Below are 26989 nucleotides of genomic sequence, written 5' to 3'. Positions count from 1 at the left end.
ATCCACGGAGCTTCCGCACGCCTACTGTAACCATCCTGTCCTGACACAATGAGGAATCTCTTTTCACAAAACACAGCCAAAAAACAGCTTCTTGCTACAGCTCCTCAGAATTACGCTATGATGATATTCCTCTGGGTTTTTGTTTAATCCTCATCCAGCTCTGAAAAAACACGGGAATCTGAAGACAAAAAAACATAAGCTAAGATAGAATTAAGCACACATTCTTAACTTAAACAAAATGATGCTACAGGACTTAAAACTGTCTCCAATAACGAGTCTTACAAAGCATGAGGCACAGAGGTGAGTTCTGTTAGTGATAGCCAAATATGTCCAGATACGGAGATGCACAGTCAAGGCCCAGCAGCCCTAATGTTACCCAGGAGAGACACAATGCCTTGACACTCAAATACAGCTCACGGTATTTTAACATTTGTAATTCCACATTTGGTTCCATCATTTTTTAAAGACTCTTTGCCTCCATCTGCCCATGTCCACACAGCACAGAATAAAGGCACCCAAACAATCTCAGTGACATGCTTCTAAGCCTTCCTATGTTTGGATTTTTTTCAATTACATACCCAAAAAATGACACAAACCCTATATCTGAAATTCCCTGGGTTTCAAATGCCTGATTTGGGATAATTACAATACCCCTGTAACACATCTTATACCCTCATATTGCTGTTCTGTGCTCTGTGCTTTCTGATGTAACTTCATGTTAACATAACATTTAGGATGGGAATTTAGCCTTAATTTAATGCTGACAGACTGACATAAAAACCCCAGCTTAATCCTTTTCACTGTGGCTTGTTGCATGTGCCTTGCATTGCTGCCTGCTGCCTCAACAGCTCTTAAGCTTCTTGGTCTTTCAAAGCATGAGAAAGAACGGAGAGACCTGAGAAAGGACATTTCGTTCAGGGAAGCAATTCCCTTCACATCCCATGGGAGGTGGGAGCAAAACTTTCCCAGTTTTGCTGCCTACAGCGCTCTCACTCTTCCCTCCAGCAGGGAAGCCAAATGTGTCCCCCAGCAAAGATGGGCTGCTGCCTGCCTGCAGCCCCGCGCCAGGAGCCGTGCCTGCCAACTCGAAATGAAACCGGGCTGGGCTGGGCAGGCACAGCCAAACTGGGAATGCTCAGACAAGCACGCAGTGAGAAACTGGGAGGATAAAGACACCGCAGGCATCCCAGGTCACTCTGCCAGGGCGCTGGTGGGTGAGCAGAGGAAGTGAGGCTGCTAGCTGTTGGGGATGTTATTCATGTGCTTTGGAAAACAAATGCTCTATAGGTATTTCCACGGCCACACTGTCTGCCAGGCGGCTTCCTCCTCAACAAAGAGACTCTCTCCATGGAAACCTGGGCGGGTGGGATCCTCTGGAAGCCTCTCTCGCAGATTCATATTCAGGCATCTCAACACCAGCCAGACAAGCCGGATCCACACCTCCTCTGGCAGACAGCCGAGGAGATGCGAGCAGACAGCCTGCTCTCGTGTTGGACCCTTCATCAGGGCCCAGCCTCCTGCCCTGGAGCACCAACCCCAAGCTCATCACACTGATGTTGTGCCTCTATGCCCCATGAGGTTCAGAGCCAGGACAGATGGAGATGTCAAAGCACCCAGCTGGCACAGATGGATGATGGATGATGGATGGATCTCCTTCCAACAGCAAGCAGACAGGATGTCCCATTGCACCCTCCAGCCACTGTGCCTTGTGCAGCTGTGCTCACCATTTGACCCCATTGTACCTTGCTGAGGGCCAGCCCATGCACCTCAGAACAAACACGCACCCAGCAAGCAGCACGAGAAACTCCTGCCTTCTCTTCTCCAGGTGAGCTCCAAACCTTTCCACCAGCCTGTGCTCCAGGAGCTCAGGCTGGTGCTCAGCTCTTAGCAAGCAGCACCTGCTAGACCCACTCCCCACCTGGCATCTTGTCTCCTCCACTGGGCAGTAATCTCAGCTCTCACCCAGCCCCATCCCACCTGGCCTACAACACTGCAGAAACCCCACAGAAAACCCTGGGGAGCACAATTGGACTGATGTGCTTATGTCCCTGTGTCCCAGCAGCCCCTCACGAGCATCCCTATGCCTGCAGGTCTCAGCCCAGGTTACCCATCCATGCCACAGGCAGATGTTTCCTGGCCCCACAGCACTGTGGGGGCATTTCCCAGGTCCATCACAGAGCTGGTGAACAGTGATAGATGGTTCACAGTTACCCTGAAAAGGACATGTAGGGTTTCAGAAAGGTCTGCCCCGCTGCTGCTGCTCTGTGTTCCCATGAATGACCTAAACAACAGAACAGAGTATGTTTCAAAATCTGCATGTGACACCCCAGCACTTTAGAGGCCAGGATGGGAATTTGACATGCTCCTGACAGACTGGAAAAAGGGTTGAGAGATGATGGGCAGGACTGTAAGTCACTGGGAGGTAAAAAATCGCACGAACGGGCCACAGAAGAAAAGACAGCAGCAGTTCTGCCACAAGGGTCATGAGGGCTACAGGTGAGTACAAGCTGAACGGGAGCCAGCATATCATTGCCGCAAAAAAAAGGGAACTACAGGAGGATGTGTGAAAGGTCAGCTTACACATGAAGTAATTACTCTACTCTCAGCTTGTAAAGACACACCAAGTTATTATACTGTTGTCCAGAGAACCAGTTCATGCCCCAAAAGATTTGGACTAACTGAGAGAGGCCATGGGAGACCAGCAAGATCACCAAAAAGCCTTGGAGAAAAGTCTGGAAGATGGGGATTAGTCTAGACAAGACAAGTCACAGGGCACAATTTTATAACATGCAAAAGCCACTGCAAAAAAGTTCAGAACACTCTGCCCTTTTGTGCTAGGTAGGAGACACATTCATATAACGAAAGAAAAGTGTACCCCAGGAGAAGTTAAAGCACTCCATGACTATCTGCAAAGGGTGCTACGTGGCAGATGGATGGACCAAGTGAACCCCAGCATCCCCCTCCAGCCCAGTCTCTTACACTTCTCATTACACTGGCTGGCAGCTCTGCCCCTGCCCTCATTCATCCAGCATTTGTCACCATCTGGGTATACACATCCACCTTGGCCATGAACCCTCCAGCATTTAGGGTGCAGAGCAGAGCACTTAGGAGGCTTCCCAGTACCATGGAGCCCAAAACACCTGTTCTCCACACTGCAGAGGCCTCTCCCAGAGTCCAGCGTTCCCCACCTCACTCTCCTCCTGAGGCACATCTGCAGCCCCCCCAATATCAGGCACCACAGCCACTCTAATGGGACAGAAGGAAAACCTCATAAACCTCACCCTCGCTTGCATCAAGTGCAAGATACATCCCTGTGCCTTGCCTTTCCTAGCTCCTATCCACACTACCACCAATATTTAAAGCAAGCTGGATGTCAGAAGCCTATGAGACACTCCACTGAACATCCTTTGCCCTGGGGAGAGGATGAGGGACCACGTGAGAAGTGTCAGTTAAGTTCCTCCACGCTGCAAGAACATATGTGGGACAGAAGCTCTTTGACAACTCCCAGACACATGCCAAGATCCTCGAGAGCTTCCATTCATAACAGAAGAATGTTACTCAAAATCCCTAGAAACAGACAATTTCAAGAGCCACTTCTGCTGTGGTGCCAAAGGCCTCCCTCTGCAATATGGCCTGTCACCATTTGCTCCATGGCCTTTAATGAGTTCTTCATGAAGGAGCCAAGCCCGCCTTGGGAAGGATACCAGGGGCAAAGCAGACTTTTCCTTTGCCCACATTTTAGCCTTTCCAGACATTTTTGGTGTTGAATGCCAGCACACTGTTCGATTCCCGGCTCCAGAAGACACGCTACCCAGCAGGTGATATAACCTGGATCATTTCCAACTCTTGTTTAGCATCAAGAGCTCCAAAAATGCAGGAGGTTTCTCAGTGTCACTGAGCTGTGACTGGTGATGCTGCTAAAGGACAGCCCATGAGCACTCCAGCAGGGACAGCGTTGGGGTCAGCACCCAATAGTGCTGATGCAAGAAGAAGGTGACCACTATAGAGGATCCAAGGACAACTGTGCTTGAAAGCCTGGAGTCTTTTGGAGTGGGCTACATGCTCACCTTGAGTTAGTCCCGATTTTGACTGACCTTCCCACTGACTGCTTCCCGGGAGCCTGGTGGAAAGGCGAGAGAGGGCCACGTGGCACAGCCAGCAGCTGCTGTGTGAGCAGCAGGCTCTGCCAGGACAGGAAGAGGGCAGTGGCAGCAGCCTCTCGGTGGACTGGCGGGTTCCCACACAGCTCAGGGATAGCTGTTGGAAGCAGGCTATTTATTGCCACGCTCTGGATAGAAATAATCTGGATTACCTCACGTTCTGGCTTTCCTGACCCCAGCACGAAGACACAGTGGCAGCTTTTCTCTTCCTCACCTTGCTATTTGCAGTTTCAATGCACAAACACTCGCCTGCAGGGGCAGAGGTTAACGAGAAGCACTGTCCGAGCACAGCTGAACCCACACTCGCTCCCCGGCAGCGAAGGAAGCGCCTCAGCCCGGAGGATCTCAGAGCCGGCAACATGTGCATGTGGCATCGCTCTGTCCCGCTCAGGAGGGACGGCGCGGCGGAGCCGGGCTGGTTCCCGGAGCCCCGTGTGAGGTCGAGAGTTCCCCGCAGCCCGCGGGAGCTGTCCCGTCAGCACCGCCCGGGAACCGCAGCTCCGGGACCGGGGCAGCCCCGAGGCTCCTGACGGCTTCCTGAGGAGAGGGAGGTGCTGAGCTCTTCTCCCTGGGATCCAGCGATAGCGCATGAGGGAACGGTTCAAAGATGTGCCAGGGGAGGTTTACACTGGGCGTTAGGAAGCCTTTGCTTAGCCGGAGGGTGGTCAAACACTGGAACAGGCTTCCTAGAGAGGTGGTCGATGCTTCAAGCCTGTCAGTGTTTAAGACGCGTTTGGACAACGCCCTTAACCACATGCCTTAATTTTAGGTCAGCCCTGAATGGGCCAGGCAGTTGGACTGGATGATCACTGTAGGTCCCTTCCAACCAAAATTATTCTATTCTATTCTATTCTATTCTATTCTATTATATTATATTCTATCCTTCACAAATACATGTTAGAATTACTCCACCTCTGGCTTCGTGCAGGCAGGTGACTGACAATGCAAAAGTGCATCCACAGAACCCTGGAATTTCCAGACGAGTACTCAGGGAGTGAGCTGACAGACAATCTGCTTTCAGCAAGCCCTTGGCACCAGCACAAAGTTCATGCCAAGACAACTTGCTCACTCTCCCACACATCACAAACAAGCACCAGGCACCTACTCCAAGGCAATATAATCTCTCTCAAATCTGTGATCAACACTCCACAGCTAGCAGCCCAAGTGCAAATCTCACCCAGCAAAGAGAGAGCTGGCTCCAGCAGCAGCATTCCCCTCACTTCCTTCTCCAGCTTCAGGAAGCCGCACATTGACATTATTCCACCTGCTCACCACCATCCCCCTCACATCTGCCAAAGTGATGCCTCCTGTGTCCACTCCCAAATAACTGCCCTGGAAACTACCATGGCTAACAGGGGCCATTTTTAAGGTTAACATGGATCATTATGACTGAACCGTGTGAGGGAACAATTACACAAGCACAAGGCTCTTATCAATAAGCTTCTGAAAGTCCAAGTCCAAACACATTCATATTTCTTACGTTAGCAAAAGCACGTTTGAAGTCCAGTAAAGAAAGGAGACTTTGGTGACCCAAAGAGGCTGGCTCAACCACACCCCCATTTCTGAAATGCCTGAAACTAAGAGGCAAGTATGAAACCAAGTTGCTGATGCAATGTCCTTCCCCAAAACTCTCTCATACCTCAGCCTCTCAAGCTCCTTTCTGGGCACCCAGCCATGCAAAGGACATGAAGCTCCTACAACCAATGGGCCATGGGCAATTTGCACAAAGCTCTGTCCTACCCATACCACCACCTGTGCTAAGAACAGCTCAAGACATCTCACACAAGCTCCAAGGGAAGCTGAGAAAGCATCAGTGGCTGCAGGCAGGGCGAGTGTGTGCACAGCCAATGCTTTCCATGGACTAGCGTGGACTGGGGGAGGCTCTATAAATGTAAGGAGGTGGGCTGGGCAGAGAGGAACCGACTGCAGCTTAAAATACATGGACTTCCTGCAAATGTGATTAGGGAGGGTGGGCAACAAAATCCAAGAGTGTTCTGAATGGGAACAGCTACACCCGAAATAAGTTGTCAATGTTTCATTTTTACTGACTCAAAGTAGGAAGGCAAAACCACTTAATCAAGGGTTGAAATCCAGACGGTGGCTTTGGAGCCTCTGGTTTCAGCAGCAGAGCCAGTAAAGGCCTGTTTCTTTTACCAACACCTGCCCCAACCACCTATGTCTGCCTAACATCACTCCACTCTTTATCAGCTCAAAAAGGTTTTGCAGGGCAGAATTGTAAAATAGATCATGGAAGTAATCTGGGCTAAAGGTAATAACACCCAGGACAAAGAACAAAGATGAAGAAAATAGCTGGAGACAAGCAGGAACTGACTTTTGCACAGAAGCTGAAACATGACACAGTAAGTTTTCTTGTGCAGAGATAAGGTTACAAGTTATCTGGCAGTGTACAAGCACCATCTTTTTGCACCACTTGTTACCGCCTTGTCTTGTACCATGAGACCAAGCCCATGGAGCAAGGTGGCTCTATGGGGAGAGCACATCCCCATGCAAGGGGGGGTGTGGGCCATCCCTTGAGGGTGACAATGCAGGAAGCAGTGTGCTCCCTCAGGATGCAAGAAAGCCCAAGCATTGCAGTCCAGCACCAAATTGTTTCCTCACTGCAGGGTCTTTGCTCAGGAAAGCTGTCCTAGCAGGTGTTTGAGCTCACTGTCCACACCACCTCCACCTTGTTACAATAGTCTCTGCTGCCAGGTGAAACACCAGACAGGCTCTGCACAGACCCAGGGATGCCAGGCTGTGCCACCCCATGCTCCCGAGTTTCCCACAGCTGGGAGAGCTGCGGGTCCTGTCCTGTGCCAGAGAGATGCCTCAGCTGAACTCCAGCCCATCGCCCTACTGTGTGCCCCAGTCCCCACCGGACTCAAGATGCTGAGCTTTATGTTAGTGCGAGTGGCCCTCACCAAAGACCAGATGTGATTTTCTGACCATATTGCAAATGCCTCTTTGAGCCTAATGGCATCAGCAGCGACCCGCTGCTCCATGACACTGCAGCTTGCCTGGGGGCACAGTTAGTGCCAGCTCTGCCGTGGCCGGCCTGGGAGATCACGCTCCCCTCCTCACAGCGCTGGACTCTTCATCTACAACAGAGGGCTGCTCTCTGCAAAGCAGGGAGTGGGATACCCAGACACGGACTGGGGCCGGAGATGGGGAGCAGTGACCACTGGTAGCAACGCACAGGTAGGGCAGAGCACGAGTTAGCGCAAGCTGCATTTGCTAATGCTGTCATGCATATTCCCTCTGCTCCCACCGGCAAGCAGGTTTCGCTGGAAACATCAGAAAGATCCAAATGCGGGGGTGGGAAAATGCCATTGTTGCTGGAAGCACCATGGACTCCTCCATCCACACCACCACCCTGCAAGCTGCTGGTGGCAGAGGGCACCGGGTCCCGTTCCCTCCCATCTGCACCGCGCTCCTCGCCCCCGCGGGGCAGGGGACACCATCCCAGGGCAGCACCCCCTGGCAGGGCTCCTGCGGGAGCCGGGACCGCACACCCAGAGCCAACATGACACAGCGTCAAGCAGCCACATCCTGCAGCAGCCACCGCTCCTCCAGGGTGACGTCAGCCTCCGCAAGAGCTGGCAGGCAGGACATGCTGTGCATGCCGGCCGCGCTGCTCCCAGACACCGCCTGGCTCCGGCGCACACTGTGGCCTGTGTCCCTCACCAGCGACGACTGATCTACAAATTGAATTTCACACTTGCACGCTCCAGAATAAGGCACAGGTGCTCGAGAAGCCACCCTCCCCCTCTCCACATCTGCCTTCCCGCTCGCCCCACCCCGCTGCTGAGCGCCGGGATAATGGCTGGCGGCTCTGGAGGAGCTCCTGGGCAAAGCCCCGACAGGTACAGGCGGCATCGGCTCACGGCAGAGCTGCCACGCTCGGGGCGACATCAGGGCGAGGGGAGCCCTGGGACCCTGGCACAAGGGCCACCCACGTGTGCTGCTGGCACGACACAGCGTCCAAACCCGCCCATCTGCAGCTGAATGAGATAAAAGCCCATCCCAGAGTTACTGGTTTCCCCAGAAACTCCACAGGCTTTCCCAGGAATTCTGGAAACGCACAGATTTGGTATGTGCTCCAGTAAGCCACCGAAAGAGTTGGTACAGTTATCACAGCCAGAGAGCACCATTAGCACGGGTTGTGTGCACAGCTGGCAGCCCGGACAGATGTGGTCACCTCAGAAGGACCTCGGACAGCCCAAGTGGATGGTGCAGCCCAAGCCCACGACAGCCTCTACCCAACCAAGAGGAGCAGCTTCCTTAAGCAGAGGAGCCTGCCCTCAACAAGGCCACCAGGTGCTCACATTGCCAAACCAAAACCAAAGCTGGTGTGACTAAGCAGAAGTCCATGGAAGCACCCTGGACTGGAGAGTCAGCCTGCAGCCACAGCAGCTCCACGAGGTCTTGCTCATGCAGCCAGGGCTCACTAGAGACTGTAGGTCAGGCAAGCCAGCAGCTAGAAAGGAAACCCATTCAAATTTAATCCAAAATGTATTTTCTATTTTCCCTTGTAAATTTATCCTCCCATATTTTCTATCTTCAAGCACAAAAAAGCAGAAAGCCTAAAACCTCTGGCAAAAAAAAAATCCTTTAATGTGTTTTACTGCAAATACCACCTCGTGTTAAAAAATAAGCTGGACTGGAGCAAATCACGCACCCTGGGGATGCCCTGTCTCTCCAGAAGGAGCAGACCAGAATGAAGCAGGACATACAGGCATGCTGCAAGGACCAACAATGCCAAGGAAAGTCAAGTTCAAGTGCCAAGACAGCTCTCATGCTCGCTGCTGCTCCTCAGAGGTCCCTGAGCACTGCTCTGCCTCAGCAGATGCCCACTTGGAAGCGTCGCTCCTGGCGGACACAGAAGGAGGTTTTTGTTGCAGAGTAGGCAACCAATTGGCTCCTCTCAAAGTCATGAGCATGAAAGTACAGCAGCTCCCTGCCCAAATCTGCAACCTCAGATTCTCATCCAGAGACCCAGTGGCAACAGAGACCAAAAAGACAAGACAGAAACAGATTTCTCGAGGCACAGGACAGCTGCTATCCAAGGGAGATCTTTGGTTTGTGGTTGCAAGAACACCCTTGTGCTGGATGGACACTTCCCTCAGTCCTCCAGGAATTCATAAGGATAAAAACCAGCGTCCTCTTCATGAGCAACAACCTCACTTGACCTCATCCTGCTGCCTGCCAGCCAAAACCCACTGGGGACCACTGGGTCCCCAGCTCATCCCTGAATCCTCCTCTCCAAGTCCATTTCTCCCACAAGAAGACGACGGCTCCCAAGCCAAGGCTCACGTTTCCCTGTTGTCCTTGCATGTCTGTGGACTGCTCAGGAGTTGGGGAATAGCCTTTTGGCATCCCACATTTGCGGTAAGGCTGAACTGGACCCTCACTGGCAGCAGGACATGAGTCTTTTCTCATTTGAGGATAAAACCAGGAACAAAACTGACACTGATGTTTCCTGATGTGTGTGAGAACAGGCAGAGACAGGGGATTGGAGGAGGGGGAGATGAAGATCAGATCCCTGGTGATCCCACGGTGCCTATCACATGCAGCAAGTACCAGGGAACTGGGACAGCTCTAAGATGAGACTCCAGCTCTGCTGCCAGCGTGTCCCTGTGCCCAGAGGAAGCAGAGCTGTCAGGGAACACAGCAGGAAGGGATATTGCCGTTCATTTTCAAACCAACTGAATTAGTACCTGATCAGTATACAAAAGCCTGTCAGAGGTCTCCAGCAAAGGGTCCCGTGAAGCCCAGGCTTGGTGCTTAGCACAGGTCTTGTATCTCCCAGCAGGTGCACCTCCATCATGTGGGGAAATCATCCCACACTCTCAGTGAGGAAGCAGGACTGAGCATGTACCTGTCACCCTGTGCCAAGCTAAGTAACACAGCTGGATGGAGATAAACCCATCCTTCCTTAAGAGAGCCCAGAGCTCCCTCCTGGCTCCACACTCTCTGGTGGGCAGAACGTTATGAAAATAACAGAGCAGACCAAAAGTCCTCCTTGCTCTGTGTACTTGCAAGCAGTCAGAAGCACAAGCAATTCACAGCTCAGCAGCTGCCCAAGTCGGAGGTGGATCTCAGTGTGTTTATTGGTTGTGGGGGAACCCTCTTGTCCTTCTTGAAATCATCCCATTTCTCCTGAAACTAATGCAAGGTTTTGTTGTTCACGACACCTTGTCCTGAGGACTTCTGTGATTTGATAGCACATCTGCAAGAGGCAATGCCCCTCCTCCTGTTTGGCACCTCCTGATAGCTTAATTTGATGTGACCTTGTACTCGTATGAAAATAAACAATGAACAGTTAACCTCTATCACTTCTCTCCTGGCCTCCTGTAGACACATCTTTTCCATCTTCTGTTGTTTCTTTCCCAGTCTGAAGAACCCTGCCTTATTTAGCCCTTTTTTTTGCAGAGAGGCCATCAGACCTCTGACCAACTCTGCTGCAACTTCCAGGCATTTGACTCCACAATGATCTCAACACCCACACATCTCTCCTGAGCTCTCCGTGGGCAGCTCTAGAGACAGAGACACAGAGCAACCCCTGTCCCCTTCTCCTCCATCACTGTCCCATGAGTCCTCAAGTTGCTCAGTGGTGCCTGGAGTTATGTGAGGGCAGAGGAAAGACACGAACACAGTTGGACTCACACATTCACCTTCACAACTCCTTTAGCACTGGGTGCCAGCATCAGAACATGGATGAAGCCACCTCCATGAGGAGTGCCATGCAGACATTCTGGCCACACTACAGACTTGGGCTTCTTCTCCCACTCCTTTAGAGCAGCACCAAACCACTGCTTGATGAAGGCCAAGCCCCTGCAGCCCCTGATCACCACAAAAGGCCATTCTCAGCAATCTCCTCCCCAAGCCCATCTCAGAAGCCTCCTGACCAAACTTTTCCCAGACATCCTTGCCCTCAGCAGCCCAGGCCCAGACCCAAACAAGGCTCGTGCACCATACAAGCCCTGTAACATGTTCTCTCTGCAACCTTTCCCAAACTTTGCCACCTGTTTTGCTGGCACAGCCAGAGCAACTGGCCACCAGGCAAAGTTTCAGCTCTGCTTGCCAGACACCTTACAGGATATGCTCTCACTGAGATGCAGTTTGAAAATAACAGATGTTACTCCACTGTTCTGCATTTTTCAGTGTCAGGAACAAGGCTTCTTTACCAACAATCCTCTGAGCTCCTTGCCAAGGTGGTCTCATCCCAAACAGCGCTCCTCAGCACAAAATCTTGCTCGCAGACAGCCACTGGCACGTGCTGTCCCTCCTGCCAGGCAGACAACATGGCAAAAGGAATATACTGCAAGAGCAGAGTTTCCACACACGACTTCAAGACTAAGCAGGAGCACAGGTTTCATCATGGACTGCAATACCACATGACTACTGAGCCCAGACAAGCCAAACTTCACATAACCTCCCATCCAGGGAAAACTTCCAGGAGCTACACAAACCAGACAGGACCCGGCAGCTGCAGCCAGAAGCACCCATGTCTTTGCACTGCTCCCTCTTCATCCCCCTTTCCTCTCAGTCAGACTCGCTCCAGGGTCTGAATGATGTGGGTTCAAACTGGCAGCTCTGGCAATTGCAGGACCATTTATTCATTCGCCTCACACCCACAGCAGAATCCTGCTGAGGCCAGCAGCACACAGTGCTGGTCACAGCCTGCTCCCTGCCCCCAGCTCCGGGGAGCATCACGGTAGGAGACCACCAGAGCATTCAGTCCCCCATCCAGCACCATCCAGCTCAGCTCAGTCCTCAGACCCAGCTCTCCTCGAGTTCCCTGGTACCAGGATCCAACCTGCCTCCTCCTGCTGACGTGCCTCGTGCTGGCTGTGACCACCACCCCTCAGTGCCGACCCAGGAGCCACAACGCCCTTGGCTGCCTTTCAAAGCACTGTCAGTGGCAGCCAATAACCACAGACCACCAGCAGAGGAATCTCTGTCTGGGATCCCACAGGGAGCCAGCAACTCCCATCCCAGTGGCACTGGGAGTTCTAAGGAGAGAGCCAAGCTGTCCTTGCCCCATCCCTCTGCACTTGGTGCACGGGATGGCAGATACCAGCCTCTCTGTGCTCTGCTCTGAGATTCCACAGGCTCCTCTGCAGCTCCACAACTTGTTGCATACACGCTCCATGTTCCCATCCTCACCACTTCCCACCATCCTTCCACCTTTCTACTGTTACTGAATCCGTCCAGCTGCCACTAGTGACACTTCCACACTGCTCTGTCTGAGGCCATAGTAGCTCCTGGACAGCCAAGAGAGCTTCCTTTCTCCCCTGTCTGCTGCAAAGAAACAGCTTCTAGAAGGAAGGATACAGGAAGATGGCAGCAAATTGCTTGGGAGGCAGCAGACTCACTGTGGCTGGGGGTGTTTAGGAGCTGGCTGAGCTGATGCTGTTTGGGAATTGTTTAGATGGAGCTCAGAGACTTGATGACTTCGAAATCCCTTTCTTATCAGCTGTCCTAAAATACCTCCTCCTTTAACACAAAGGCCAGTATGGACCTGCCAGAGGATTTTGGCAATCACTGTCTCCTTGATCTTGCTCACGGACTATATGTGATCCTGATCAAAAGACACCTGGAACAAATCCCTGTCTGTGCTGGACGCGAGCACCCAGAGCAGACCCCACAGAGAGTCAGGACAGACACAGCCACCACATCTGGAGCCTCAGCACAGTGCTCTGCCAATTCTCACGCTGCCTTCTGAAGCTTTGGCAGGCTCCTGTCCCTGGGCAGCCTGCTCAGTAGCTCTGCTCATGACTCCCAGGTTCTGGCTGCCCTCACCACCCCGATCTCGAGCACCTTCCCTCCAGCCCTTTGGGACAAAAGCCTCTACACGGGGTCTGGAAAAGAGACAGCCCCAGATGAAAAGTGCAGGGCAACCCCCTTGGCATGGGCTCAACCTTCCTCTCCAACAAGGCTGCCCTAGATGCCCACTGCTGTTGAGTGTGGGCAATCGGAGGCTTCAAGAGGCAGCACCACGCAGACCCTGCCAAGATGGGCACTGCAGCTCCCATTTCCTCAGCACAGCACTGTGCAGGGCCCTCACACCCATGTCCGAGGGCTGCCCTGCACCTTGGCAGCTTCTGCTTGTGCTCTGGAGGTTGAGAGCTGCATGTTTGCAGGTGTCCAACCAAACTCCACATCCCGACTGCACACGTAACCATGGCAACTGCACATGCGAGTGGCAAAGCCTCGAGCCCGGCTAACTGCAAATGCAAATGAAGCAAACACATGAACAGTGCTAAAAGTGTGACCTCTAAATGTCAGCCTTTAACCGTTTTGCAGACACCAGCTCTGGTGGCGGCCGCCTGCAGCCTGCAGAGCAGGAAGAGGTCTGGTTCCAGTGGGGACCTCTGGGTGCCCAGCCCTGCACCAGGCATTGGCATGGGTGCTTGGGTGCACCCCTGGCACAGGCATTTCCCAGAGCTGAGTGACTCCTGCCTTGGCAACCAGCAGCTCCCTCTCTGAGGACACATCCACTCCTTACCCAACTGGCAGATGCTCCCAATTCCACAGAGCACCCTGGTTTGCAGGGGAAGGAAGGTCCCACCAGGCTGACACAAAGCATGGCCAGCACAGGGGCTCATAGGGAGATGGCCCTGCCATCACCTGGGGCCAAGCCAGCAGCAGCATCAGATGAGGCACTCTCAAAGGATGGAAGGAAAATCCCAGCCTTTCAGGGATGTCATGTCAGAGCCACCTCCCTAAGGGAGGTCTGTGGCCTTGGGAAAGGCTGCCAGCAGAGGCAGAAGGAGGTGTCACCATTTGGGAGAGTGTGGTCCAGGAACTGACTGGCTGGACAAAGGCCTCAGGTCCCTCATCATTCCTACCCCTTGCTGCTGACAGCACTGGCTGCAGACAGACCCCAGCACTGACCACCACCCACCACGTCTGTCCTGCTCCATGGCTTCGAGCACGATGAAGTCAAGCTCAGGTGAACGGTGCCAGCTCCAGCCACAGTGCACATCACTGGGGCCACAACACCTGCACCCACCAGCCCACTCAGGGACGGATGGATAGATGGATGAACGGATATCTGGCCCACTGCCGCACTCAGGGATGAGCACAGCCAGCTGTCTGACAGCAAGCCTGCCTCCAACTCGGTCCCTGGCCCGAGAGAGAAATAGGGAATGTCCTTTCACTCCAGGAGCCCAGTGGCTAATGTCATTCCTAACGCTATGCCAAGTAAACTGAGCCAAGGGGATCTCCTGCCTGCCCTTGACCCAGGGATGCTCACAACAGCAGCCTCATGCCTGTCAGCACGAGGAACATCCTTGCACCCCAAATAACCCACCTCCCAGGACCTACACCAGTACCCCCAGTACGTACACCACACCACAGACACCCCACAGCCCCGGGGAGGATCCCAACCCCTGGAGTGAGAGCACTCCAGTCCGGAGAGCCCTTGCTCCCCGCTCTGTGCTGGGTCTGACGGGCCGGGCCGAGCGGGACCGGGCAGCCCGGCGGATGCGGGGCGGGGGCCGGGATGCGGGGCGGGGGCCGGGATGCGGGCCGCGCAGCTGAGGCGGGCGCACAATCCCCCTTTCAGCACGTCGCCATGGCAACCCGCCGGCTCGCCGCGGCCGCTCATCCGGCCCCGTTAACCCTCGCCGTTACCCGCCGCCGCCGCGCTCGGCCCCACCCGTTAACCCCCGCCCCGCCGCGCTCCGCTCCGACGCCCGACTCCGGGACCGCGACCCGAACCGGGACCACCCCCCGCCCCGAGAGCCCCACGGCCGGCGCGGCGGTCACCCCCAGCCCCACGCCGCGGGGCCGGTCCGGTCCCGTCCGGCCGCCCTCCCCATCAGGAGCCGCCGCGGGCCGGGCCGTGCCGGTCCGTGCGGGGCGGGGCGGGGCGGGCGCACTCACCGTCGGGGGCGGCGGCGCGGCTGGGCCATGCCGGTGGCGGCGGCGGCTGCCCCGCGCTCCCGCTCAGTCCGGCCCGACCCCGCACCGGGAGCGCGCGGCGCGTGCACGGCGGAGGCGGGCTGGGGAGGGGCCGTCCCGCAGCACCCCTTCGCTGCCGCCGCGCTGCCCGGCACCGCCGCCCGGCACCGGCACCGGGACCGCCCTGACCGGACATCCCACGGCCCCGCCGCTGCTCCGGCCGGGCCCGGTACCGCACGCCCCGGCACCTGCACCGCCCTGGTCGCTGCGCCGAGGGGATGCCGCACCCGCCGAGCGCCGCGCAGTCCGGTACCGCACCCTCCGGGTACCGGCACCGGCCGCACCTGCGCCCCGGTATCCCCCAGGACCCCCAAGCCTGCCCTGCTCAGGGCGCCGGCACTGCCCTGCTATCGGCCCTGGGCGGAGGGGGTCACCCCCACCTTCCCGACCGGGACAGCCTGGGGCACCCCGCACCACCCCAGTAAACGACCTCATCTGTGGGGGCATTCTGGCACGGCCCCGGGCATCCTGCGCTGTCCTGTGCATACAGAATCCTGCCCCACTGCAGCCCGTGTCTGCCCCGGTGACTTTGCATGGGTCCATTTCCACCTTCGCATAGCTCGGGCCGTGCTGCCCCGGCACACCCCATAGCAGCTGGAGAACCCTTCAGCCCCGGCACATCTCCCTACGGCCGGGGGAGCAGTCCCCGCCCCTCGTACTGCTCCGCAGTGCCCAGCAGGTCTAGGGAGGATTCAGCAGGTACTCAGTATGGGGTGCCCCGTCCCAGCCTCAGCCTTGGCGCCCGGCCCAGCCCAGCCCTGCACGCACCGGGCTGCAGGCTCAGCAGCCACAGCCCCGTAGGCTCCCAGCAGCACCGTGCAGCAGACCCAGCACCTCTGTCATTTCTCTTCCCAGCATGGGGGTAGTTTCCCCTCCCACTCATGGCCTCCTGGCAGGAGCCGCCTCTCCTACAGCCTGCCACTGCCCATAGCAATGTTTCAGTCTTGACTGATGGGATTACAGAAATCATTTGAAACAGGGAATGGATTTGGGTCTTGATGGATATATCTGATTGCTGCCTCCCTCTGCCATTGCCAAGGTAGCATCAGCTGCTATGCTTCCACAGAGCAGGCACCGTTTCCTGTTTAAGATGTTTGCATGGCAGCATCTGAAGGGCAGCAATTTATTTCGAGTCTTCCACACACCCCTGGCACCTGCACTGAATCTGTGAATGCTCAGTGGCAGGGAGATCCCTGCACCCCAGTGTGGGTTGTGCTTCACTTGCTCCAGTGCCTTCCAGCTGCTGCTGCAGAGCAGGTCAGAGCTTTCCTGCTTCTCCTGCCCTGCTACCTCTCCCAGGGACTGCTTATGGGTGGTCAGAAGCTGGACTGATTTTGTTGCTAGCCTGTTATACACAGGGTGTATATAGGGTATACCAATATAGCTCACCCTATTTTTATATATAGAGATATATATATAAAATATATATAGGGTGAGCTGCAAGATGCCACCCACTATGCGGTTGAGCAGGCAACACAGTCCAGCACTGCCTGAGATGGATGCACAACCCTGCCCTGTGCCCAGCAGAATTCACTGGCTCCGAGAAGCATCTTAAAGTGGGCCCTGGACTGATGCTGTGCTGCCCTGAGGCAGGCAGGGCTTCAGGCATAGCTCCCTGGGTCCCACTGCCCAGCAAAACCAGTCCAGGATGGGGTCATGATGCATGGCTGCAGTGGTGCCTTGTGGCCCACTCCCCACCACGAGCACCGCAGGAGAGTTGGGTACTCACACAGCTGCTCCACGCCCAGCTTCAGCTGCTTGACTGAGCAGTGATCGATTTTCTTGCACAACACCAGCTCTGACAGGGCCTGACAAGCCACCTTTGCCCGGGGTATGGTTCATGGGGACCCTCTAGGCCAGGCTGCTGGGTGCGGTGGGTGTGTAGGGCAGAGGCTGCTTCAGCCCGTCCATCCACCCCAAGGCATCAAGATTTGTTGCAACCTCGGGCTTCTCCTCAGATACTGGGCACAGCCCATTTGGCATTGCCTTCAGGGAGCCAGCATCAAACAGGCACGCTCCCACACCACTCCCGGCCTGAACTGGTGGCCGCAGTAGGGCAGCTGTGTGCATTAGTCAATGGGCAGTGTGTATTAAAATGCCCCCGGTTGCCTCTGGCTCTGTCATAAGCAGCGTTTAGCCACGGCTCGGAGAAGGAGCAGAAGGGCTGGAAGCTGTCAGACCTGCTTAGAACGGCCGCGGCTCAGCGCTAATGTGCAGCACAGCAGCTGCAAGGCACGCAGCCAGGCCAGGCAGAGCACAGCTCCCCAGACAGCCCTGTGCTGTGAACCAGGTCTTGCACTGGTCCCCACGTTCCCCCAAAAACCTCCCGCAGCCACTAGAAACCTCTGGGCAGACACCGAGGGCTGTGTGGGATCTTGAACACAGTGGCAGCCTTGCGTCTGTCACCACAACAGAGCTGTGGAGTGCTGCTCATCCCACACAGACCGGGCCTGCCAAGCAGCTGACACAGCTGGGGGAAGCCTTTTGCCAGAGGAAGAGCAGGGCCCTGTTGCTGGGCCATGCAATAAAAGGTCCCGTGGCAGCAGGCACCCGGCCACAGGAGGTGACAAGTCATCCCCTTTCTCCCAGGAAGGCAGGGTGGCTCCTGGGGTGCTTTCACCAGATCCCCCATCAGCGCACACAGTAGGAGGCCGGCACCCGGCTCGGTGTTCTCGCACTGCAGCGCTCCCGTCTCGCCACAGCTGCCGTGCCAGGGACACCCCACCGGCCACCACGGCTCTGCCGCCTCCGGCCACGCCGCTCCGGCTGCTGCAGAGCCGCCCCCCTCCCACCTCCGGCGCGGCAGCGATGCACAAGGAGCATCCAAGATGCCGCTTGGCGCAGGCTCAGCTGCCTCCCAGGCCCCGCAGAGGAGGGGGCTGTCGGCCATGACCGTACACACCAGGAAGAGGGGCATGGTGTGGGCACGGACAGTGCCCAGTGTCGCGGGGCAGTGGCCCCTCCCTGTCCGCACCCCCGGCAGGAGGAGGGGAACAGAGTCCTCCTGCCGCAGCCACGAGTCCCTTCTTTGAGCAGGGGCCGCCGGACACAGCCCTGGCTAGGAGCAGGGCTTCCACCTGTGGGGTCACCGAGCACGGGCTGCCGGCAAGCACAGCCCCTGGCACAGAGCACCGTGGGGGCAGGAGATGGGGAATGCAACAGCCAGCTCAGGGCTGTGCCCCAGCCTGATCCTCATGGAAGGGGACAAGGAGGAATGCACAGAGGAATCAGCCATCTGCAGAGATCCGTCCTCACGAACAACTGAGTCCCCTGTCTCAGGCCTGGCCAGCAGCACATGGCAAGAGCCTGGCACAGGTGCCAGGTGTCTGGGGACAATCAGGGTAGAGGACGGTGTAGTGCCAGCAAGCCCCACAGCCTCCTCAGAGAGCAGCTCCACATGTGCTCCCAAGGAGGAAAGGGCTCAGCTCCAGCTCTTGGGACAGCAGACACAGGCCCATAAACCAGGACAAGGGGCACGGCCTTGGGGCAGTGCCATCCCTCACAAGCTCCCTGAGCATGCCTTCATGCTGTGGCCCACCCTCCAGAACTGTTGATTTGCCCTCAGATGAAGATCAGGTGCAGCTCATTGCTGAGTCCTTGTGGCCCCACCCTATCCCACACAGATGGGACAGAAAGGAAGACACTGGTCAAGAAAAGCTACCACAGGGACCACAGGTTGAACTCCTGAGGAAAAACCCAAGGTGCTGGTGGCTTCCAGGCCGAACAGACAGCAGGAGCAGCAAGCACCAAGACCACACCTCATGCCAGCAGGCTGCACTAACCAGGGCAGGAGTTCAGAATGCACATTACCCATGCAGAGAAAGCACCATGGCTGTCAGGAAGGAGCTAACAGAGGAGCTTTGGTGCTTATCAGCCAAACTGTGCTGTGATGAGAAGCAAGAAGCAGCACTGTGAGTGCACTCAGTCTGCAGCTCCTCCTAGACTGCAGAGGGAAGGAGCTTGAGCATCTCTCTAACTGCTGTGGTGGGGAAAGCTGGGTTTGTTAGAGCTCAGAGTTACCCTGCAACAGAAGTGCCTCTGTTTTATACTGGTGTCCTGGTGGAATGTACAACAGGACTACCAGTAAAGCTCTTAACATATAAATCCTACAAAGCTTGCACAAACCTTTGCAAGTATGTGAACACCAGCTTATGAAATAAACAGGGAAGAAGAGCTCTCCTTCCCAAACAAAATTGTTTAGCCTTCACAAAAGCCGAAAATGCAGACATTAGTTCCATTGAGGAAGAGATGAAGACCATGTGTGGAGGGTGCTGCTGGGCTGTACTGGGAGGAGTGCTGAGGAGGAAAGGCAGGCTCTGAATACACACTCAGTTTGCAAAGTAAGCTCTCTGTATTCATCCGAGAATGTCTGCAGTATGGAGTTCATCTGGTATAAATAAAGTACAAAATTTTACAATGTCTTAATCATTATTTTAACAAAAATACTAAAAACTGAGTAAAAACTGAAAACAAAGTGGGAAGGGAGACTATCAGCCACAAGGGATCTCCATAAACATTTGTAGAAATTGGATAGTAAAAACACTTTCTCTGTACAATAAAATGCTCCTCCTGGCATCTCCCTGTGAGACAGACAGCAGCAGCACTGGGGGCACAAGGACAGAGGCTGGGGGCTGCCCCAGAGCATGGGTCAGGCTGAAGAGGCTGTATCCATCCACAGTGATGTCTCCCTCCTCAATCAGGCTGAAGTGCCACAGGTCAGTAGCGTCCAAATGGGTTGTTGTTCTGCTGTGTCTGTGTATCTGTTGAGGTCAAGACAGAGTTACACAGTCACAAGGTCTAGTTCAGAAAAGAGATTCCCTTCCCCATGTCACCAGTGCAGTATGAGGAGTGTCACAGGCCATGAGAAGGAAAATAAAACCATTATGGTACTCCCTGTGCTGCAGATCTCCCTGAGCCTTTGGGCAGCAGCACAGCCAGGATCCCATATTCTTTTAGGAAGAGAGAGATAGGTGCCAGTCCTGATCCTGAAATTTCCAGGGAAAATCTCTCCATCCCTCATGGTGGAATTGGAGAACCGTAACAAAGCCCTGAAAGGCGGCAAGTAGCTGGGAGGATGAGTTTATGAATTAATTATTTCTGATTTTGAAAGAAAATCAGCCCTATAAAACAGCACAACTCCTGCAGCCATGCAAGCTGCTGAGCTAGCTAGTGTCGCTCATCCTAAGGCACTTCCAGAAACCAAAGGTTTCAGAGAAAATTTCCCTGGCTTCCTGTCAGTATCTCCGTACCGGCCCAAAGGACTTCCAGATGGCACAAAGGCAGGAAACGTGGTGAAGTTACATTCAAGAACCTCATGAACTTCCAAACTGCTGGGACTGATGTTTTGTGATTTACAATGCTCGCAGTATATTTGAGTACTGTCTGATACATAAAATTCTGTAGGATTTTTCCTGAAACAACATCAGCATGTGTGACCCTAAGCCACTAAGTAAACAGAGATGAGCGTAACCTGGCTGGCCTGCTGCCTTCTCAACTCTTCTGGACATTCAGGGACACTCTGAAGCCTCCTAAGGCAACCTATCCTGGGCCCAAAACACCCTTGTCCCCCTCCTGCAGGCTGGTCTTGGTTTAATTCCTGCTTTCCACTTCATCCCTGACACTACAAATAAGAACTCCAGATGCTTCCAGGGAAAGCTGATGCAAACCCAAGGAGGCAGCATGGAAGCTGAATGCTGACACAAGGCTGCACTGGATCCACACATCTATTCCAGATACAACAGCTCCATTTGCTGTGCAGAAAGGCTACAAAAATATGGCTGTTCTACTATATTCAGATTCTTTTACAAGGTCTTCCTATACTCGAATGTCCCAGCTGAGATTCTTTGGCACAGACTCATCATTTGTGAATCAGGCTAGTGGGAAGCTTAGCACATTAAAACCTGGTTTGGGGAGGTTTTTGGTCACAAAGACTAAGAATTTTCCATCAGGGAACAAGTAAAAGCACAGTTTCCAAGTCCCCCACTCCACACATTACCACATCTGGCACAGTCTCACACTCAGTGCAAACCAAAAAAAAACCCATATCAACTGTGCTGTCCATTTCTGAGCATTTCCATAGCATTTCTGCCATTTTTACAGCAGAAAAGCCAGTAAGGTGACAGAAGACAATGACAGCAGGCAATTCAGAAGGGAACAGCATAGACTCTGCATTCTGTATTGTGACCCTCCAGCCAGTAATTCAATACAGATTATAGGAATACAGTGCCAGACTGAACAAAATCTATGCTGTTACCCCGTCTGTGACGGAAGCCCACAGACCACCATACACAGAGCAGGTGTGCAGCTACACTTCTCAGAGTACCCCTCCTGCCTCCAAGAAGTCTTGTCTGCCTCACAACACAACCACAGTGTCTCTGGGTCATCCACCAAGTGATTGCTCCAGGATTACTGCCTTCCTGTGCCCCTCAGAGGTCACCTGGAGCATAGAAAACACCCCCAGATGATTTTAAAGCTGCACACTGGATCCTTTCAGGAAAGCTGTGTGGCAGTCCCTACAAAGGCTCAGCTCCCTTGTCCCTCTGCAGGCAGCAGGAGGAAGGTCTGGAAGGTTGCTCACAAACTGGCAAGCACTGCCCTCCCTGCTGCTGTGCCCCCTTGGGCTGGTAGCTCTAAGTCCTGATGCCACCTCCCTGCCAGCATAATTTATGTCCTCAGACAGACAATCTGGCTTGGCCTTGCTTCTCTACACCAGAGTACCTGCAATAGAAAACAGCAGGGAGGAGACTAGAAACAGGATCAAGAACACTCAGGCTTACTGGAAAGCTGCTGTTGAAGCTGTCGAACCAGAGCAGCTGTTTGCTGCTGCTGCTGTGTCTGCTGAAGGCCCTGGCGCTGGAACTGTAAAGAGAGAAACACAGTTACAACCACACCGCCTGCCTGGCAGCCTCAGCATTCACACAGGTCCTGGGAAGCTCAGGCAGGGAGAAAGGGGGAATGCAGGTGGAGCACTGCTGGATTTGTGCTGGACTATCACATCCCCGTGCCTCCGAGGGAACACTCACAATGGGCTGCTGGGGGGGAAGAGCCTGCATCCCCAGCCCCGGGGGCTGGCCCTGCGCCTGTGGCTGAGGCACTGTGGACACCTGGGGCTGCTGCTGGGGTTGGGGCTGCGGTGGCTGGGGCTGCTGCTGCTGCTGTTGCTGCTGCTGTTGTTGCTGCTGCTGCTGTTGCTGCTGCTGCTGTGAAGACAAAAGAGAAGGGACCATCAGGGAACTGTCAGGACAACGCACACAGCACCGGGGCAGGGCAAAGGCTTAAGGAGGAATGATGTTCCATGCAGTAAAACACCCTCGTATGCCATTTTCCTTACAGGTACCTAAATCACTCAAAGTTCACCAGGATTCCACCCCAGGCTGAGAAATGGCAAGAAATACAGGGACAGCAACAAAGTTTTCTGCAAGATGAGGTATTGACAGATGACAGGAAGAGAACTCTGAGTCTACTGGAGAAAAGGTTGGCTGGTTCATCTCCTGCCTCCTAGTTAAGATCAGCAATAATGAATAATGAGTATTTGCCTGAGTCATCCTCAGATTCTTTTCAGAGGTAGCAACAGAGCTCCTATAATCTCCTTACACAATCCACTTCAGGTCAGCTACTCCTACTACTGGAGTTTTCCCTAATCTCTACCCTGAATCTCACATGTTGTGTTTTAAGGCCATTTCTGGTCCTACAGCCTAGGGATAAGAGATAAGGGGGTTTTTTGCTTTCTTTTTAAGATAAAAAATTTGGAGACTTATCTCTCCTGTTGTCTTTGTCTCTCTAATGCAACACACCCAGCTATTTCAGACTTTCCTTCTCATTCATGTCCCCCAACTCTTCAATCTATCTTGCTGTCCTTCCCTGCCACTCATGACAGCTGGTGTTATACTTCAATAAAAGGATGTGGATAAAACTGGATTCAGTGCTCAAAACCAAATGTTTACAGAATTAGTTACGCTGAAAAGAATATTCAGTGTGTTGGAGTCAGAACATACCCAGGAATCTCAAGTTTTTTTCATTTCTCCTAATTTTCAGACAATTCTCCCATCTGTCAATGCAGTTTTTAACTCTCTAGATCAAAAAAAAAAAAAAAGAATTCCTAGCAGAAATAAAAAAATACTAATGCTACCATAACAAACCTAACATGGTGATGATAGGTACAGTTCCAATCACTGGCTCAAAAGGACAAGGTTCAAACCTTGAACAGACTCAGAAAACAAACAAAAATACAATCAGGAGAAGGAACAGTATCTTATGAAAGAAGGTTAGAAAAACCTGACCTTTGGAAGCTGCAAGTGCTCCCTGGGAATGTACATTGGGCAAATAACAGTGAGAAAGAACAGCTAGTAAACAGGACACAGTGGACAATAATAATTCATACAAGAACCAGTCATGAACACATTGAAGCTTGGATCAAGGATTCAAGCCAAAGGAAGTGAGTTTCTAGAACAGCCTTCCAACTTAAACCAGTTTGGTCACAGGTTCCTGACATGGATGCTACGACCCAGGTACACAAGAAAACAGATGACTGACTAGATGAGCCAGGATACCAATTTCATGTCCTACTTTCTTGCAGCAGCTGTCTACCAACCCACATAAAACAAACCAAAAGGCCACCCATCCTTTCCACAAGCCACTGCATCATGAAAGTCAGCTCTAGCACCAGGCACCTGGCATGCCTCTGGTAACACAGCAGGAGTCACACTAATGGGGTATCTGGGGCACTCCACCTTTGTGGGTTTTTTAAGCAACCAAGCAAAGTCAGCTAAAAGCTGAAGGTGTACATGAAGTTACTGAGCTAGGAGAAGTGTTAGCAATTTGTCTGAGGCATGTTCTTCTAAATATGAGCGATGGAGAATGCTAAAAGAAACTTAAAGTGAATAGTCAGGGGGTGCTACTTATCAAAAGGACTAAAAGCTGCTGACCATGCCAGAGGCAGTTCTCTTGTTCAGTGCAAGGCAGCAATTCTCAGATACTGCTGACTGCAGCTCTCTGCAGGAACCACTGTCTCGCTCAGGCCACTCTCTGAACACAAAGACTCAGCACTCTGTGCCATGTAAAGTCTCCCCATATTCCACAGGTTTGCTAGGCCTTGTCGTAAGGTATTGGATTCACCAATTAAACTACCTGTGTTTCTCTGTCAATTCAATACATTTCTGTAATTCCTAGAAATGTATCTGTATTTCACGTAATTATTTAATATTCATAAGATCATAATGCAAATCCATGGAATGCTCATGTCTGTTACTTATGTCTTGTGATCTTCTTTGAACCTATAGAGCTGGGTCTAACAGTTGCCTTTGGATCCGTTTTTCACCATCTGCTGCAAGAAATGGAGTACGTGGACTGATTCATGCCAGATTTTTTGCCATTGGAAACTGCAACCAATACTTATCTTGATCTTGAGAAATGCAGATAAGCCCCTCAAGATGACCTTGAACAACTTTCATGCTCTTTTGAGGACGGGGCTTTTCACTTTGTTTCTAGCTCCTGGCACACCTGTACAACAGCTAACCTTCTGCACAATTTACTGGCTCAGCTGGAGCAGGAAGAGGTGGGACACAGGCCAGAGAACTGAACAGATTTTTAGCTCATGCTGGGTGACTGGCACAAGGCAGTGCAGCAGGAATCTCCATCACAGGAGTGGCCAGCTCTAAGGAAGGGAGAACTGCCTAGCAAAGTACCAGAGACAGCCTCCAACAGAGTGACATCCTTCCTGACACAGAGGGGCACAGGTAAGCAGCACTGGGCAAGCCTCCTCCAGCTGCAGCAGCCTTCCTCCTGTCAGCAACCACTTACCCTCAGCATCTGTTGCTGCTGCTGCTGCCTCAGGTACTGCTGCTGCTGTTGGTCAGGAAGTATCTGGCTGGGTCGAATTCCTGAGGGGACTCCCTGTGGACCCAAATGGTTCATTCCACTCATCATGGGGGTCTGCTGTATTGACTGATGAGGAAACCTGCAAGAGAAAAGGACAAGCTCATGGAGTAAAGGATTCACAGGCAAACAGCTTCTTTAATCCAAACACAACTTCTGCCACCAATGAGACAGCTCCCTGCAATCCATGCTGTGTCTGCAGAAAGGTGAGGGACACAAGGGCATCTCAAGGGCTTAATACAACCTGTTTTTCTAGAAGCCCTAAGTAAGTCATCATCCCACTGCTCTGCATGGCTTTCCTGCTGGATTTATGCCTGCTCAGGAACAATGGAAATCTCAGATTTAGCCCTTTGATGGTGATCTGCTGGCTAGATTTAAAACCAGAACTATGACTTTCCCAGGTAATTTTTCCTCATGCTTTTCTATGCCATCTTTCTCCGGCTGGTAACACAGTTTCCTGCCTACAACTAGCATTTCCAAATTTCATCCTATCTCTCTGTTTCTTCCATGGACTGAAAGCTGGATAAAGATGTTCCTCTGAGGAAGCAAAGGACAGCATGGAGAATGGGGTTTTCACAGTTTGCTGTTAGAACTGTGTGAGCAGAGCAGGGAAACCCTTAATAAAATACAGCTTATTAACATCCCATAGGGCAGGAGGTACCTCTGTGTGTTGCCCAAGGTGTGCCCATAGCCAGGGGCCTGCTGGTGCACGTAGCCACTTGGTCTCTGCTGCATCTGTCTAACAGGATCCACTAGAGCAGGATTAGAGCTGGGGTGGGAATTCTGATAGGGCTGACCAGAATAGGTAGGAGGTACCATTGTGCCTGACTGGGAGGGGTGCTGCTGAAGGCCTATGTGGGAGACGTAAGGAGTGTAACCCTGAAATGAAACAAAAAGGTCTTTTTTAGTCATGGGGTGAAAAGGAACACAGAACACAGGACATCAGCCTCCTGTAAATACCGTCACAGGGAAGCTCATCAGGGAGAAGAGCCAAGAGCTTTCAGGGCTTAGCAGCAAGAACAAAGCTGCAGCCCTGTGCTGGAGCCAGATTCTAGCCCCACCTGCAGTCACTGCCACTTACCTGGGAGGGCTGCAGTGCTCCATAAGACGGGGTTGGGGCCATTTGGCGCACGGGCTGCTGGCCCATTATGCCCTGGCCCTGCTGGAAGGCAAGAGAGAAATGCTTTTTCCAACATCTCCAAAGGGCAGGAACACTGCTGCTCTCTTCTCAGCAGCTCCCACTAAATCAGACAAGTGGCTTCACTGCTTAACCTACGACGCTGCTGCACAGCAGGCACACGCTCATGACTTCTGCCTCACCCTGACCTGGGACAAACAGGTCACTAAAAAACCTGCCACCGCCAGCCAGAACATGCCCCTCTCATTCCCCAGTGGCCACCCCATGACAGCCTCCTCCTGTTAGTGACATGGGCCCACAAAGCAGGTGGCACCACAGGAACAGACACAAGAAACAGCATCTTTCTGGAGCAGATACAGAGCTGGGCAGCTCTGGCTAAAAGGGACAGCGCGGAACGGCCTGGCCATGCTATACTGTGAAGTCAGCAACAGCAAGAGCACAGCTCTGACTTACCAACTTTGCTTGCAGCTGCTGCCTCAGTATCTGTCCCTGGGACACTGGAGGCTGCTGCCTGTACACTGCTGGCTTGTAGGAGGGGTCAATGCCCATCATGCTCCCCATCCCTGGAGGCAGCACACCACTATAGGGAGGGCGACTCTGAACCAGTTTTCCCAGTGGCATGCGTACCGGTCTGTAGGATGTATCCAGGCGAGGGCCACCTGCAAGAGGAAGAGGAACAGGCAGACCAGTCACAGGCTACTGCTGCACCTCATAGCTCCAGAATGACTGCTCATCACTGTACCTAGACATGACAGGCAAAAGGAGAAAGTGTAGGGACCTGCACAGGGCCATCTCACAGAAAAGGTTCCCAAAGAGCTGTAACATGTTGGCTCTCCTGTGCACCTAC

At 53.4% G+C, this 26989-nt stretch overlaps 2 protein-coding genes across 3 annotated transcripts in view; both read right to left on the bottom strand.

The window, feature by feature from the left end:
* NLGN3 (neuroligin 3) overlaps positions 1–15140 on the bottom strand; it is a 37800-nt gene extending 22660 nt beyond the window's left edge. The window contains 1 exon segment of the mRNA XM_039572005.1: positions 15054–15140. The gene's annotated coding sequence lies outside the window, so the exon portion shown is untranslated.
* Positions 15141–19459: 4319 nt separating this feature from the next.
* MED12 (mediator complex subunit 12) overlaps positions 19460–26989 on the bottom strand; it is a 36224-nt gene continuing 28694 nt past the window's right edge. The window contains exons 38-44 of one of the 2 annotated variants that reach the window (XM_039571758.1): positions 26596–26801; positions 26086–26166; positions 25666–25883; positions 24930–25086; positions 22154–22330; positions 21908–21989; positions 19460–19891 (exon numbers count right to left, since the gene is read on the bottom strand). In XM_039571758.1, the coding sequence (XP_039427692.1) occupies positions 19848–19891; positions 21908–21989; positions 22154–22330; positions 24930–25086; positions 25666–25883; positions 26086–26166; positions 26596–26801 (965 nt within the window). In that variant the 3' untranslated portion in view covers positions 19460–19847. The remainder of the gene's footprint in view (positions 19892–21907; positions 21990–22153; positions 22331–24929; positions 25087–25665; positions 25884–26085; positions 26167–26595; positions 26802–26989) is intronic. The other variant, XM_039571759.1, reaches the window with a different exon arrangement.

The sequence above is a fragment of the Corvus cornix genome, chromosome 4A (assembly GCF_000738735.6).
Source record: "Corvus cornix cornix isolate S_Up_H32 chromosome 4A, ASM73873v5, whole genome shotgun sequence".
In the NCBI taxonomy this organism is placed as follows: domain Eukaryota; kingdom Metazoa; phylum Chordata; class Aves; order Passeriformes; family Corvidae; genus Corvus; species Corvus cornix.
The sequence above is the reverse complement of the archived record's forward strand: the minus strand, read 5'-3'. Positions and strand labels throughout refer to the sequence as shown.